At 34.6% G+C, this 17241-nt stretch overlaps 1 protein-coding gene across 3 annotated transcripts in view; it reads right to left on the bottom strand.

The window, feature by feature from the left end:
• Positions 1-655: 655 nt before the first annotated feature.
• SNX14 (sorting nexin 14) overlaps positions 656-17241 on the bottom strand; it is an 87928-nt gene continuing 71342 nt past the window's right edge. For all 3 annotated transcript variants that reach the window (XM_080805588.1, XM_080805589.1, XM_080805590.1), the window contains 11 exons: positions 16305-16388; positions 13756-13856; positions 11392-11503; positions 8393-8433; positions 8133-8252; positions 5717-5840; positions 5276-5440; positions 5042-5137; positions 2283-2374; positions 1473-1529; positions 656-865 (listed from right to left, as the gene is read on the bottom strand). In XM_080805588.1, coding sequence (XP_080661714.1) covers positions 827-865; positions 1473-1529; positions 2283-2374; positions 5042-5137; positions 5276-5440; positions 5717-5840; positions 8133-8252; positions 8393-8433; positions 11392-11503; positions 13756-13856; positions 16305-16388 — 1031 coding nt within the window. In that variant the 3' untranslated portion in view covers positions 656-826. The remainder of the gene's footprint in view (positions 866-1472; positions 1530-2282; positions 2375-5041; positions 5138-5275; positions 5441-5716; positions 5841-8132; positions 8253-8392; positions 8434-11391; positions 11504-13755; positions 13857-16304; positions 16389-17241) is intronic.

Raw genomic sequence — 17241 nt, 5'->3', positions numbered from 1 at the left:
GTTAGCAAATACAAAACTCTCAATCTTGGAAGACAAATTTGTTTCAAGGAGAAAAGTAGAGCGTGTGAGGGAATTGTGAGTACAATTCTGAACATTGACTCTAAAATTTTAAATTAACTTTCCTCAAGAAATACAATTATTTTCCGTGTGGAGAGACAACAGACATAAACCAAAAATCTACTTGACTAAACTGTTTACATAAGATTTTGGAATATGGCTACTATATTCATTCAATAAAATGCAACTGCAACCCCACAATCACAAACATCTGTAAGTAGTCAGTGTTCACACTTAAAAAGGGCTATAACTTGTCAATCCAAAAAAGAGTAAGGAGTAGTCCTTTGTTTCTTATGAAAAACTCATAAAGAATGTCTTCTTTATAGGCATGTAGTTAACTAATAGAAAATAGGAGTAAGAAGAAAAAAAATCTACTAAAATGTATTAACTCTAAGTAAGAAAGCAAAACAGATCTTACTCCTGTTTCTCCATACTAAACATAAATATTTTCAAAGTGATAGAATACAAAGAGTATTGGTTTTATCCATTTGCCCTAAGAGGATTATAAATTATCTCTTTAAAAATGGCAATAACAAAAGAAAGATGAATAAAATTTGGAAAACGGGTTTAAAAAAAAATGAAAGACTATGAAACCCAATCACTTGTGACCATTATTAAGTTTGTGTTAGTCTTTATTAAAACAAAAAATCAAAATTTCAGACACTGGATTACATGATATATACAAGAATATACAAAAGTAAAAGAAAATACTACACAAGCACAGCAGAAATTTGTTATCTATCTGGTATTCTTTCCCAAATCCAAATGCTTACATCCAGGAAGTCACAGAGGTAACTTCTTTTTGTACCTAAAAGTAGAAATAAATCTACTTAATAGAAGACAACAAAACAGGGTTCATTTGTGAAGTGCCTAATGATTCCATTGTATAATTATCCTAACCTAAGAAAGATATATATAGATATATATAGATATATATAGATATATCTATATATATCCCCTCCAGATTCAATACAATAATATTATTACCGTTCTCCAATTCCAACTCATTTTGTACTCTTGGGTTCATGTAAGCTCAACTGCCCCAAAACACTCAAGTCTAACTTATATAGCCTTCAGTGTTACAGACAGAGGATAGCCTAAAGCACCTGGAACTTTCTAGTGCTAGGATTTAAACTTACACCTTCCTCCGGAAAGATTCTGCAGGGTATAATGTTCCTATCTGCTTATAATTAGGAAGGAACAAAGTCAAACACAGGCTATTCCTTTCCTATCCCCACAAAACCAATTCTATGTCTAACCATGTTGAAAAAAGAAAATATAAGGAGTCATTTATTAAGGCTGTTTATTTTTAAAAGGACCATAGCCACAAGGGTTTCCTTTATTTTTGTATCCCTAATTAAGATGTCAGCATATCATTAAAAACATTAAGAATAAAACTGCTGCTTCTCCGTTACCTTATTGAGCTCGGGAAATAGTTCTTGTATCACAATATCCAATAAAACGTAAGTCAGCTAAAGTACCAAAAAAAAAAATTTTTTAAGGCATTAGATAAAAGCCATTAAAATGATAAGAACAAAATTCAGGACTGTGGTTACCTCTAAACGAGAAGGCTGGGAATAGAACTCAGATACACATGTCTTCATATGTGTACATTTTATTATTATGCTGCATAAATGTTAAAGACACAAGCAGGACACAAAATTTTAACTATAAACATCTCAACAAAATATGTACAGACTGAACTATACATATAATTTATTCTATGTAATCTAAATGATGGAATTCTTAATTTTTAAATTTTTGTTTTATTTCATGAATTTTGTATATGATGAATCTATGTTTAAGTCAAAACAACTCATTTTATAAAGAAAAAAAAAGCAACTCTTAACTCTAGAGAACAAACTGATGGCTACCACAGGTGAGGTGGGTGTGCGGATGGGTGAAATAGGTGATGGGGATTAAGGAGTGTGCTTATCATGATGAGCACTGAGTAACGTGTAAAATTGTTGAACCATGATAATGTACGCATGAAACTAACACAACACTGTATGTTAACTATACTGAAATTAAAACAGAAAATTTAAAAAAATAATCAGCAAAAAAGAGTAAGAGATAAAATAGTGTTTTTTCTATCTGAATGGCTGACGTGCACTGTCTTGATTTAACATAGTGTCACTTCACAATTAATAATATACCAGACACCCTACTGTGGGTCCTTCATAAAACCTAGCCAACACTTGTTAACATGCTTTGATGAATTTTACCTGCTTATTGAGAACTGGCTGTTGTAAGCCATCAAAGAGAAGTCTGATGCTTTCATACTTGGCTTCTTCACCAATACACTTGACTATCAGATCTAAAAGAGAAAACCAAATGTGAAACATTTTACATTATAAGGTGACTCATGATTAACTGGACCAGAAAGCAAAATCTTCACCCTGTTTCCCAGGTATTACACAAAAACTATAAATCCGCATTTCCTAAACTAGTGTTCTGCAAGGGGCTCCTAGAAAAAAGGCTTCTACAGTCAAGTTAAAAAACTCGCCCTTTTGGAGATTCACAATGCACAAAGTATACTACAAGCTCTGAGGAATGTTGCAGTAAAGAAATCTACTTATACTATTAAGTGATAAAAGACAGTTAGAAAATAATACATATTATGTTATCCCATTCAGGTAAAACAAATAAAATCAAATCCTAGAAGTCTGTGTATACATTTGTACACATATGTACAGAAATGCACAGAAAAATGTGAGTATTAACACCAAACTGATTAGGGAGAAGATGGTTTCTATTTTTTACTCTACATATTTTTCATAATGTTTGAATATCTTAATATCAGAAAAGAAGTTTAATTTTTGAACACTGACTTTCCTCAATGACTATGACCTCTTGACTTTACTTTTGTACTTTTTGTGTAATTATTACTAACCATCTTACAAAACGATCTTTTTGGGAAATGTTTAAACACTAATTTAGGATCCAAAAAGTTCTGATACATGTTTGATTGCACAGCTGTCATGTATCATTTCTCGTACCCAAGAGTCAGTCCTTACTAAAAAAATCTCTGAATGTTTTCCCCAAAAGAGGAAAATAAAATTATTCTTAAGTAAAGAAAGTGCTCAAATATTTGTCCTTTCCCCTGTCCCCCAACATAATAAAGCTATTAATGATGTTCTTAAAAAGTTTTCACCTTATGTTTGCTTCTAGGAGATAAATCTAACCCTAAGAGGCAAAGGCCAAATTAAATTTATAATAAGCATAGCAGATCCTTGCTATTTTCAAGACATGTAGCCCAATATGGATCTTTATGAATCCTCTAATTCAGCAATACTACACATAATTTCCCAGTTAAGACACATGAAGCATAATGGACAAAAATAAGCGATCCTTTCAAATCTTTTACGAGTCCCTGAGTAAGAAATGAGGGGTAAAGAACAACTTAAAAACATGCTAAGTTTACTCATTAAATTACTCCTTCCAAAGAGAAGTCTTTAAGTAGATGTGATTCAGATTTGTACCTCAGCAAAATAATAAATTAATACATTCACTGGCTTCTATGTTGTCTCTAATATCAAAACTAAGACTGCTAAAGCCATGAATGCTAAGGGCTGCTGTTACAAAACAGGTAAAAAATTATTTCATCATTTACCAATAGAAGACTAAGCCCAAAATAGCTTTTATTCACTTTTATATTCAGACCAGGGATTTAACTTAACTGTCTTCATAAAGAGCAGCAGGACTATTCTAAGACTAATTGTTCAATGATGAGGATTCTCTAAGATACAGTCCAAAGGCCTCTTCAAGTCCTACTCTGTATTTTCTCTCTGGGCATGATTATCCACTACAAATAACTCCCATATCTCTTTTACCATTTGTTTCTCTAATTTCAAAACCTGGATGGATATCTAACTCCTTATTAGACAGTTCCTCCTGAATAATGTATAGGCAATTCACACTCAAAATATTCTAAACTAAGTATCCTCTGCTTTGACCCTTGGACATTTTTTCCTTGTATTTCCCACTCTATAAAAGGTTACTACCATTCATTTACCTTATGGCTCAAGCCTACCTCCTTTACAGAAGTGATCATTCTCTTCCTCTGAGATACTCTGTGACTTGAACATGCCTCCACCACATGTACGTTTTGTCTGTATACCTGTCTTCCTGCTAGACGGAACTACTCAAGTATACTTTTATAGCCCTTGCTCTCCGCATAGTGCCTGACATGTGGAAAGTGCTCAGTAAATTTAGAATGAATGAATTAATTCTGATCTTTTACTCATAAACACTATTGTAGTTCTTCTCAGAGCATAATGGGTGGCAGGATTCCAAATTGTCCCACAAACATATCACTTACATCAGTCTGATTATAAGTTGCTGCTACAAGAATCTGGCTACTGCATTAGCAAAAGCCTTTCTTAAAGTTCATAATGCTTATATCATAAAAACCAAATTTAATTAACTAAAGAGTTAATTTTACTTGGTTTTTGTAACTATTTCTAAAATGGTAACTCAAAATAAAAATTAGTTTCAATAATCCAATATACCTTGTGGGGTGCCTGGATGGTTCAGCTGGTTAGGCATCTAACTCTAGATTTCAGCTCAGATCATGATCTGGAGTTTTGAGATTGAGCCCCACATCAGGCTCCACACTTGATGCAGTTTGTTTGAGATTCTTTCTCTCCCTCTTCCGCTGCCCCTCCCCTAACTTATGTGCTTGCTCTCTCTCTCTCCAAATAAAATCTTTTAAAGATTTTATTTGGAGAGAGAGAGAGAGAGAGAGAGAGAGCGCAAGCATGAGAAGGGGAGAGTCAGAGGGAGAAGCAGACTCCCTGCTAAGCAGAGAGCTGGATGCGGGACTCAATCCCAGGACTCCAGGATCATGACCTGAGCCGAAGGCAGTCGCCCAACCAATTCAGCCACCCACGTGTCCTCTCCAAATAAAATCTTAAAAGAAAATTGCTATACACTGTGATCTCAAAGAAATGCTAGTCTATATTAAACTACTTAAATATTATACCTGGAATGTAATTCATCATTTCTTCAAAAGTCTGTTTTGCTCGTTTTTGCTTATCTTGGAGAGAGCGAGGTTCAGTGTTTTCACAGAATACAGCATCTAAAAAGAGACAAAAAAATATTTGCTGAAATTTTTACCTGTTACAAATTACTTCATTGCAGAAATCCTAGTAAACCAACGAAAAGCAAGACACAAAAGTCCATTAAACATGAAACAAACACATGACAAAATACAAACCTCTGAGAAGTGTTATGAGTGAGACCAAACGGTGCTCCTGGAACAGCTGTTCTAGTTTACAATGAAGATAGTAGTCAGTGTACATTTCCAGGGTATTTTTAAACAGGATTCGAGTTCCCATTAAGAGATGATGAAGCCAGTCAGGAACTTGGAAGACCACCCGTCCTGAGAAGGATCATATGGAATATTTTGTTAAGATAAACAGATATTCCAAACATTCTCCAGTATAAAAAACCATAAATGGTCAATATTTTATTTGTAAACATTAGTAACTTTAGTATGTTCAAGACCCAATTATATCAAATTCTTATAAAAGAAGTATCTTCAATTTAAAAAGAGGTTACAATGGGGCAATAGTGAAGAGCATTAATTTGTATCACAGAAGAAACGATACATAAATGAAAAATAGGTCTTCACAGTAACCATATATATCTTACCTACCTACATACATCAGGTAATCATAGACTCCTTCTACAGTCATCATCTCCATAAAATAATTCTGGTTTTGCTTTCTTTCTGTATTCTCAGCACGGTTTGCATTATTCTTAAACAGATCACTGAAAAGCTAATGTAAAAATTGAAATAATAAAGAGATAAATAGTTTATTACACCTGATGGTAACAATCACTAAAGCTAACGTGAACAGAGCACAGGCACTTACACTTTTCCATTCAAAACAGAATTATCAGATAGATTAAGCTCTGCCTCTAAAGTTTCATGTTTATGCCCAAAATTGAACAAAAAATACATATTCCTCCCAAAATAGTATACAAAAGTCTGCATTAATTTTAGACACAAGGAAATTTAGACACAAAGGAAATTCATTATTCATGAAGAAACTCTTTTTTGAACACCAAAAGGAGCAAATGAACATGTAAAGATGTGTAAATATATTGATGACAGCTAATTTTAAAACTAACATGACTTAACAAATTATAATCCACAATTAAAGGGTGTTTAGATGTGAACACTTAGCTGTAACCAAAATTTATTTGGACAAGAATAGTCACAATCCAGAAATGCCTAATCAGTGTGAAAACAAGATGTAGAAAATTACTTATAGTAAAAAATGATGAAATGCAACTAAACCTCAGCCCTACTTACTCCCAGGATATGGAAAAAAGTGTGTTATTGGTAATAATAAAATAGCAGAAATCAAGGAACTAAAGTTTGATAGAAAAGATCAACAAGTCAAAAGATGAAAAGGTCAAAATCTTTGGCAAGACTGATCAAAAGAAAAAAAAAGAAAAAGACAGAAATAATATTAAAAAATCAAAGGGGACATAGCTACAGATGTCAGAAAAAAACAACTTTAGGCCAAAAAAATTTCAAATTAAGATAGAATAAAAAATGTATTGAAAAATATAACCTATTGGGGTGTCTAGGTGGCTCGGCTGGTTAAGGGTCTGACTCTTAATTTGGCTCAGGTCACGATATCAGGGTTCTAAGATGGAACCCTGCATCAGGTTCCAAGCTGGGTGTAGAACCTGTTTAAGATTCTCTCTCTCTCTCTCTCTCTCTCAGGTGAATAAATAAAATCTTTGGAGGCAAAAAACTGACTCACGCAACAAATCTGAAGAATACTATATTCATTAAAGAAATTAAGTTGGCTTTTAAAAAAACCTTCCTATAAACAAAACTCAAGGCTTAGGTGACTTTAACAACCAGTTCTACCAATTATTTAAAGAACTACTAATTCCAATTATAACTTTACCAGCAAACAGGAAAAGGTTAATATAACTGATACCAGAATGTGACAAGGATAGAACGAGAAAGAAAAATTATAGGCCAAGGCCACTCACAAACAGGAATGTAAACTTCCTTAACCTTATTGATAAAAAAATATCTATGAAAAAAGCTACGTTATGCTGTATGGTTTAATGGTGAAACACTGAAATCATGCCCTTTGTATAGTAGTTCATAGCCATGAGAAACAAAACCATCATTTGCATATAAGTGTGCAAATCTAAAAGAATTAATAGATGTATTACTAAAGTTAATATAAGTCTAGCAAGGCTTTTGAATTTAAAAAATCAATACACAAAAATTAACTATTTGTTTACCAAAAAGAAAATTATAAAGTGGAAAAAACACGAAAAATATCTTTTATAGTAATAACAAAAAGGTGAGGCTTTGCAGGAAGGGGGAGGGCTAGCCTTTGAGCTCAACAGCTCCCCATGCTAAGCACTATTCTGGAACTAAAGTGAGCTTCGTTTGTTTTTAATTTCATTTTATTTGTTTGTCAGAGAGAGAGTGAGTGCCAGAGAGAGCACAGGCAGGGGGGACGAGCAGGCAGAGAGAGAATGAGACTCCCCACTGAGCAAGGAGCCCAATGTACAACTTGACCCTGGGATCATGACCTAAGCCAAAGGCAGACACTTAACCAACTGAGCCACCCAGGAATCCCTAAAGTGAGTTTCCTGCAAACTGGAAATGTATATTCATTTTCTAGTGCCTTGCACTCAACAATAGGCACACAATAATATAGCTGCTTAATGAATGGATTAAATATTACATAAGCCATTGAAATGAGATAAAATAAACATCAAATCAATATAAATACATTATATCAATTAATTTGAGTATTGGCTGTTGTTGATTTACAACCTAAGAAAACCACCTTAAAAATAACCCCCAAATACAGAAATGGCAGAAGTTTACAAATACCATTATCGAAAGAAACACTTACCTGTTAAAGAGGCAGACACTGCATAAAATACCCTCTTTAACTGCACAACTGATTTTCACATAAAAGATATAAGTCCCATTCATTTCATTAACACCAACATTCCCTATAATGGAAAAGTCTCAAGTAGGACAACTTCAAACTTCATGACTCTAAGGCAAGACACACTACCTTCTTGTTGTTTTCTGAAGTAGGGCTGAGAATAGTCAGTTCCGGTTTACTCGGTTTAGGCTTTGGAGATTCACAAGAATTAATGAAATTCATGATGAAAGGTTCCAAATGCTGACCTTTCTGTTGTGATACAGAAATCATGATATGAAAATAAAAAATCAAGATTGATTTTTAATAATCATATAACCCGTTAAAGTTCGCTGATATTTAGATGTGCTTCTAACTATCATGTTACAAATATACATAAATCAGTTATTCACCTCTTTCATTAGTTTTCCAGGAACAGACTTTATAATTTTCCCTGCAATTAAAAATAAAATATTAATTTTATGAAGGTATAATGTATCTCAGAATTGCTTACATGTATACTTCACTAGGTAATTTTATTTTTTTTAAGATTTTATTTATTTTCTTGACAGAGAGACATAAAGTACAATCAGGGGGAGCAGCAGGGAGAGGGAGAGGGTGAAGAAGACTCCTTGCTGAGCACCCCGCCCCACAATGTGGTGCTCAATCCCAGGGCCCTGGGATCATACCTGAGCCAAAGGCAGATTGTTAACAAAATGAGCCACCCAGGTGCCCCTCCACTAGGTAATTTTAAATACTAAACAGCCAAGTAAAAAGTAAAAAATTAATAACTTACCATTTCACATTCAATAGAAATTTACAATAAATATGGTATTCTTAACTATTATAGATATAACATTTAGGATTTACTTAAAATAATACAGTGGGATTGGGGTGGGGGGCAGAAGGGACTAAACAAGCCAAGTGTTGGAACAGCTGAAACAGAATGAGAAATTTATTATATAAAATTCTCTACTTTCATATATATTTGAAATTTTCCATAAGAAATGTTTTCAAAAGATTTTAAACAATAATGAATATATAAAGATACCTAAAAGCATGCAAAGTTAGTCAAAGTTTTAAGAACTGCTACAACATTTACATTGGCTATATAGGGGCACCTGGGTTGTTCAGTTGGTCAAGTGTCCCACTCTTAATTTTGGCTCAGGTCATGATCTCAGGGTCATGAGATCAAGCCCCATATCAAGGCTCCACATTCAGCGTGCAGCCCACCTAAGAGATACTCTCTCTCCCTCGCCCTCTGCCCCTCCCCTCCACTCATACTCTCTCTCTCTCTAAAATTAAGAAAAAAGGGGGCGCCTGAGTGGCTCAGTGGGTTAAAGCCTCTGCCTTCGGCTCAGGTCATGATCCCAGGGTCCTGGGATCGAGCCCCACATCGGGCTCTCTGCTCAGCGGGAAGCCTGCTTCCCTTCCTCTCTCTGCCTGCCTCTCTGCCTACTTGTGATCTCTGTCTGTCAAATAAATATAAAGACTTATTTAAAAAAAAAAAAAAAAAAAAAAAAAAAAAAAAAAAAAAATAAAATTAAGAAAAAAGAAAAAAAAACCCACACTGACTATGTAAGTAGCTTATATTCTGAGTTTTAGATTAAGAATACATATTCTAATCCTGTTTGCCAAAATTTTTTTTTTTTAAGATTTTATTTATTTGACAGACAGAGATCACAAGTAGGCAGAGAGGCAGGCAGAGAGAGAGAGGGGGCAAGCAGGCTCCCTGCCGAGCAGAGAGCCTGATGTGGGGCTCTATCCCAGGACCCTGGGATCAAGACCTGAGCCAAAGGCAGAGACTTCAACCCACTCAGCCACCTAGGCGCCCCGCCAAAATTTCTTCTTGATCTTATCTCTAGGTTCCCTTATTTTAAAATATCAAATATCTTGAGATTTTATAGGCATTTAGAAATGCCTGTAAAAATTAGTCAAAATTGATAAATGTAACTTAAAATTTCTTGCAGTTCAACTGAGAAAAAAGTAGACTTACAGCAATAGCAGGAGACATAATAACAAATTAAAACGGGAGATTGTTTTACAACATGAAAACCACCCAACCCTCTCCCATCAGACTATTTCTCCTTTGCTACCCCCATAAACTATGCCTGCTTCCTTAGAATTCCCCAAGAACCTGGGGCACCAGGGTACTCAGGCGGTTAAACATCTGACTCTTGATTTTGGCTCAGGTCATATCGTAGGGTTCTGGGATCAACCCCTCTATCAAGCTCCCCACTCAGCAGGGAGTCCACTTGATGATTCTTTCTCTCCCCCTCCCTCTGCTCACTCTTTCCCTCTCAAATAAATAAATTAAAAAAAAAAAAAAAGAATTTTCCAAGTTCCTTAAACTACAGAGCTTCTTCATCCTGTTCTTTTCTGACTCTTCTACATGCTCTTCCTTGAGCCCATTTTATTTGCTCAATCTGATTTCAAATAACCCTCAAATCTCTACTTCTTGCCTATCTCCTGGCCCCCCTGCCTTACAAATCTTCTTTAACTGGATTCTGTAAACTCAACAAGTTCAGAACTGCTCTCAATTTATTCCTTATCTCAGCAAGTAACAGCATCCCTTCAATTGTTTAAATAGAAACCTGGGTCATCTTTGATCATTTCTTCTCCTTCAGTCAAACCTAGTCAGCAACCAACCATGTCTACCCAATTCTGTCTTATAAATACCATACATAACCATATATAAAATGTCCTCACATTTTCCCCTGATAAGAAAACCTCCATGCACAAACACCAAGTATTCTGGCTCAACTAAATGTATGAATTTGAAGAGATACAAATGAAAGCCAAAGGCCCATTTGTAATATTTAATTCATTTCTTTAGTTCTATATGTACTTAAGACTGTATTATATAAAATATACTTAGAAATACTGTTTTACTTCCACTATTATCTTTAACAACTTTATTCAAACTTTTCCTGCTTTCCTTATTACTGTGGTCTATACTGAACTTTATATAAAAGAAATCATGCTGTATATATTCTTCTGTGTCTTGCTTCTTTCATTCAACACCATGCTTTTAAGATTATCAATCTTGTTACAAATAGCTACATGCTATAGGTATTCATTTTACGAATCTATCATAATTTATCTGCTGATCTACTGGTAATGAACATTTTTCTAGGTTTGGCTATAAAACAATGATGCTATGAACATTCTTCAATATCAATAAAAGAGTCTCTATAATACGTATTTTAGAGAGGGACTGCTAAGTCATTCAGTTTCATACCAAACTGTTTTTCCATGTAGTTCCCAATTTATATTCCTACTAACAGTATATAAGAAGTGTGTTAGAATTTGACACATGGCTTCACTATATAAAACTATTCCTCTACATTAATCTGAAATGCTGATTATTTTCAGTTTATCCTCATATACACGATTCTTTAAATTGACTTACCAAGATTTACATCTGGTAGTATCTTATCAAGAAACTGTGTTTCCCCACCATTGGGAGAGAGAAAATCTGCCAGAAGTTGACTATTACTCAGTTCTGGATGTTGCAGAAGTTTCTTGAATGAAAAAAAGAAGAAAAGGGGGGAGGAAAGCTCAAAAGGATCATCAAAGCTGTATTACAATGATAAGAACAACAAAAAATTTTTTTAATCCTCAAAAGCTATTTTATATTCAGAATAACAAAGCTACATTTGTAGAAAGAATAGTATTGTACAGCAGCTAAGACCTCAGCCTCTACAGTCAGACATGAAAAGGTTTGAATTCCGGCACTTCCACTTACCAGTGAAGTGTCTCTTATAAGTTCCTAAATTACTTAAGAGTTTCCTCACATGTAAGATGAAAATAATGCTACTTAATTTACAGGGTTGTAATATAAAGCATTTAGCATGGTACCTGATATAGAGGAAGAAAGATGAAACACTGGCTAATACTGTTTCTGTTTCTCAACTATAAAACAAATACTACAATATCATATAGCTTTCTTGATAATTAAAAGAAGTTGACACAAAGGGTTTTGCAGGAAACTAAATGTGTAAAATGTGAAATAATTTGGAAAATCTGTTGTCTGTCCTTGCAACACTATTTTCTTACAAGATAAACTGACTTTTTAAAGCCAAAATTAACTCAGTCTTACCTAATATTGTTTTGTAACTTGAAACAGTTAGAAAACTTTATGGGCAGAAATTTGTATAAATGAAATACCAGTAACTGCAACCTTAAGCTCCATATCACCAGAAAATACTCTTCTAGAAGGTGGTATTCTAGTCCTTAGAAAGATTTAGCTCATTCAAATAATGGGTTAATGGTACAAACAAAGGCAAAGGTTAACACTACTATATACAATGTTCAAATATCCTTGCAGTAGTTATACCAAAAAATTATGTAACAAATATTTTCTGGGTTGGGCGCCTGGGTGGCTCAGTTGGTTGAACGACTGCCTTCGGCTCAGGTCATGATCCCGGACTTTCAGGATCGAGTCCCGCATCGGGCTCCCGGCTCCTTGGGGGGTCTGCTTCTCTCTCTGACCTTCTCCTCTCTCATGCTCTCTTTCACTCATTCTCTCTCAAATAAATAAATAAAATCTTTAAAAAAAAAAAAAAAAAAAAAAAAAAAAAAAAAAAAAACAAATATTTTCTGGGTTGAAGCATTCAACCGTTCAAATACAAGATATAAAATATAAATATCCCTTTACACTGATGATTATTTTTAATTTAAAAATACTTATTTTGGGCAAGAAGGCATCCAAATTTGGCTGAATTAACACTTAATAAAATCTACAAAATTCTGTGCCCAAAAAAAAAAGATATTTTTTAACAACAAAAAAGTAACCACTTTTTGGTCTTATGCACTTCATTAAATAAAGAAAGATGGTCATTAATTTTAAAGAAGTCTAAATCAATTTTAGTTAAGCATCCCACTCCTGATTTTGGCTGACTGTACTAACAATGGAAATCACATACCAATTACATTGTTTACATAACACTGTGCACACACGGGAAAAAAAATTCAATTCCAAGTGGTGACTGGTAGAGGATCAGGAGATCCCAAGAAATCAGAAAAACACCTACAAATTGCAAAAGAAAAAAAACTGAGGAATAAAATGGGAGGGAAGATTCACAAGTTCAGAAGTGCTAAACACAAAATCAAACAGAAAACAAGACAAAAGGGACACCTGGCTGGTTTAGTCAGTAGAGTATGTGACTCTTCATCTTGGGGTTTTAAGTTCAAACCCCATGTTTTGGGTAGAGATTACCTAAAAAAATAATAATTTTTTTTAAAAGATAAGAACAACAAAAAACTACCCAGTATACTTAGAATGCATTTCATCTTACACAACAAGTTTTTTTCTTTATCTTCTCACGCCGAAAGTTTTAAACTAAACCCAACATATAATTATTCTTCTTCTAAGAAATATCTGGTATTTCATTGGTCATCAATTTTTTCAAAAAGTATACTTTTTTTTTTTGAGAGAGAGAGAGTGTGCAAGCAGAAGAGGGGGGATGTAGAGGGAGAGAGAGAGAATCTTAAGCTTCTGTGGAGCCCGACATAGGACTCGATCTCATGACCCTTAGATCATGACCTGAACTGAAATCAAGAGTTGGATGCTTAACCGACTAAACCATCCAGGAACCCCTAAAAAGTACTTTTCACAATAATTCATTTTCACATGGAAAAAACTATCTTAAAAGAATTTTAGAAACCCACACTGACAGGTATCTGTAAAACAAAATATATATACACAAGAGAAAAAAAGACAAATTAGACAATTGTATGATTAGTAACGTTTTAAACTGAGTTGGTACTGTACCTGTAAATATTCCTGAAACTCTTCTCTCTTTGACTTTAAGAATTCATAATTTTTGGGGCCAATGATCCTTTTGGAAGGAAGCTGGGCATCAGGAAATGTGCCTGAAATCAATATATATGAAAGTTATTACTACGTTCTACTACTATTTTAAAAACCTAATTTATAATTTACTACAGCAAATTCAGATTCATAATGCTCCCTCTTATAGAGATGAGGCATTATCTTTTAAATAACCTGGAAAAGGGGCAACTGAGTGGCTCAGTCAGTTAAGCACCTGCCTTTGGCTCAGGTCATGATTTCAGATTCCTGGGATCAAGCCCCGCATTGGGCTCCCTGCTAAGTGGGGAGTCTGCTTCTCCCTCTCCTTCTGCTGCTCCCCCTGCTCACGCTCTGCCAGGTAAATAAATAAAATCTTTTTTTTAACGTAAATTACATAATTAATTAATCTGGACAAAATCCATAAGCTTCAAGTCAGAAGTCTAGACCCAAGAACCTGAGTCTCCTAATAACCAAACTGATCACCAACTCTGTTGACACAGATTTATTTAAGCATTCTATACTACTAGTAAAAAAGCCTCAAAAAAATACCATGAGATTATTTTGAAGACTGTGGGATTCAATGAGACAAAATCTTACAAAGAAAAATACCTATTCTCTCATGGGAAAAAAAAAGGTAGCATGTTGCTAATACTACACAAGATTAAACACAAGATTAAAAACAAAGTTTAAAAATCATGAACATGGGGCGCCTTGTGGCTCAGTCAGTTTAGCATCCAACTCTTGGTTTTGGCTCAGGTCATAATCTCAGGGTGATGAGATTGAGCTCATCATCAGTCTCCACACTGGGCACGGAGCCTGCTTCAGATTCTCTCTCTCCCTCTGCCCCTCCCCCCACTCCCTCTGTTTCTTTCTCTGTCAAATTAAAAAAAAAATCTTAAAACAACATCAACAACAAACAAACAAACCATGGACATGCTTTCTCAAACAGGGATGACTTCAGAAATTTAAATACCAAAAAGGAAAATATTATTGGGAATCCAACTTCAGTTAACCTAGGGCTTTAAAGTATAATTATAGGTCTTCTCTCAATCCAAGGGAAAAGTTCTCAGAGATAGGAGATAAGGATGGTACTGCTCAAGATTGGCAGAGACAAAGAGAAAACCATTTTTTTTTTTAAGATTTTATTTATTTGTGTGAGAGAGAGCACATAAGCAGGAAGAGAGCGCACAAGCAGCAGGCAGAGGGAGAAGCAGGCTTCCCACTGAGCAAGGAGCCAGATGCGGGACCTCATCCCAGGACCCCGGGATCATGACCTGAGCCAAAGGCAGACACTTAACCAACTGAGCCACTCAGGTGCCCCAAAGAGAAAACCATTTAAAGACAAGTACAAATTCAAAATCTAAGCAAAGAGTTTGGAATGCGACCTTGTATTTTTTATCATCCTATAATAATCTCCTCATCATGGGTTTTGCTTTTAGTAAAGAAGGGTAAAAAAGGTCCTGTCCTGTCCTTCTCAATTCAGAACCAACCTAAATTTGAATCAGGGACACTCCATAAAGCTTCTCTAAAATAAAGATTCATGGGTGCCTGGGTGGCTCAGTCAGCTTAATGTCTGACTCTTGACTTTGGCTCAGGTCATTATCTCAGGATTGTGAGATCGAGCCCCACATCGGGCTCCACACTGGGCATGGAGCCTGCTTAAAATTCTCTTTCTCTCTCCCACTCTCCCTCTACCCCTTCCCCACCCCACCTAATGTGCTCACTTGCACTGTCTCATAAATAAATGAATACAGAAATATACACAAATCTACATAAAAAATGACTGTACATACTTTGTAACTGCATCCCTGACATTAAATAAAATTAATGGATAAGAGAGACAAAAGGTGAGGAGAAGAACTAAAAGGAAAACTATTTCCCTTTTCTGACTGATCTTTAAAAGAAATATTACTCTACAAGTTTTATTTCCAAATCTAAGAGCTAAATCAAAACATTTGCACTGATGCAAAGCAAACATGTTTATCAAGAAAAATGGTGAAAGAACAGAGCAACTCTGAAATTCCTGGTTTAAATTCTCTGTCACATTGAGATAAACAAAAATTCAACTGGAAAGAGAACCTTTTCTAAAATACATTTAAAGAATAGTTATCTTTTAAATTTTAATATTATTTAAAAAGCAATAAATGGGGATGCCTGGGTGGCTCAGTGGGTTAAAGGCTCTGCCTTCAGCTCAGGTCATGATCCCAGGGTCCTGGGATCGAGCCCCACGGCTGGCTCTCTGCTCAGCAGGGGGCCTGCTTCCTCCTCTCTCTCTGCCTGCCTCTCTGCCTACTTGTGCTCTCTGTCAAATAAATAAATAAAATCATAAAAAAAAAAGCCAGAAATAAGTTAAAAACAGTACATTCCTATCATGAATGGCAGTGTACAAAAGTGTCACTGTTACATTTTCTTGATATAATTACTTAAAATAAAAAAAACTTAATCTAGTTCAACAGCTTCTTCAAGAAAGCTAATGCTAAAATGTAGCACTTTATACAAAAACAACATACCATGAAATTCTGTTAGTTTTGATTCAAGTACATAGAATTCTAGGTATCTTCTATAGACAGACCAATGTTCAGGCTCATGCCCAACTGTAAATTGAATGAATACACAGTAAGTAATAAATAATTTTATAAACTACTATTAAAATTATGCCAGTCTTAATTTATTATTTCTTAACATCACATTAATATATTTTACCCCATATTTTAATTTTAAATTTCTTAGGAAATTGAAAATTTTTACCTATTTATGAAGTTATCTCAGTTAACAAATAGTTTTCTACAACAGAATCACAGAGATGACAAATTTTTTCAAAAATCCAATTATTATTAATTTTTAAAATGTCACAGAAATAAATAATGTATTTCAAAAAACCTTATAATCAATTTTGGGTCTCTCAAATCTTTACCAATTATCCAGATCTAAAAGAGTACAGAACAGCACTATCCAACAGAACTTTCTGCAATTCTGAAAATGGTTTATACTATCTGCATTAATACAGTAACTATTAACCACATGTAGTTACTGATCATTTGAAATGTGGCTAGTGTAAGTAAGGAACGAAAATTTTAATATGATTTAATTTTCACTGATACATGTGGCTAGTGGCTACCAAACTGAATAGTACAAAGTAATGGTTTACAGAATGGGTCGGGTCAGACCACCTATTCCAACCCCAGTTCCCCCGTTTACTAAGTGAACTTGAACAAATAACTTAACCTCATTGTGCCTTCGGTTGCTTAGAATAAAAATAATCGTACCTATTACATAAAATAATCCACCTAAATCACTTCTGTAGACTGATGGCAGAGAGTAAGCACCTCAAAAATGTTAACTGCTATTATTAGCATCTAATGTCATTCTAGCACAGATTTGGAAATGCAATCTATAAAGTCAACCAAAATCAGAATAACCCAAAAACAAAGCCTGTATTTAGAAAAA

The sequence above is a fragment of the Martes martes genome (genome assembly GCF_963455335.1).
Source record: "Martes martes genome assembly, chromosome: 6".
In the NCBI taxonomy this organism is placed as follows: domain Eukaryota; kingdom Metazoa; phylum Chordata; class Mammalia; order Carnivora; family Mustelidae; genus Martes; species Martes martes.
This window is presented reverse-complemented; position numbering and strand designations above follow the sequence as displayed.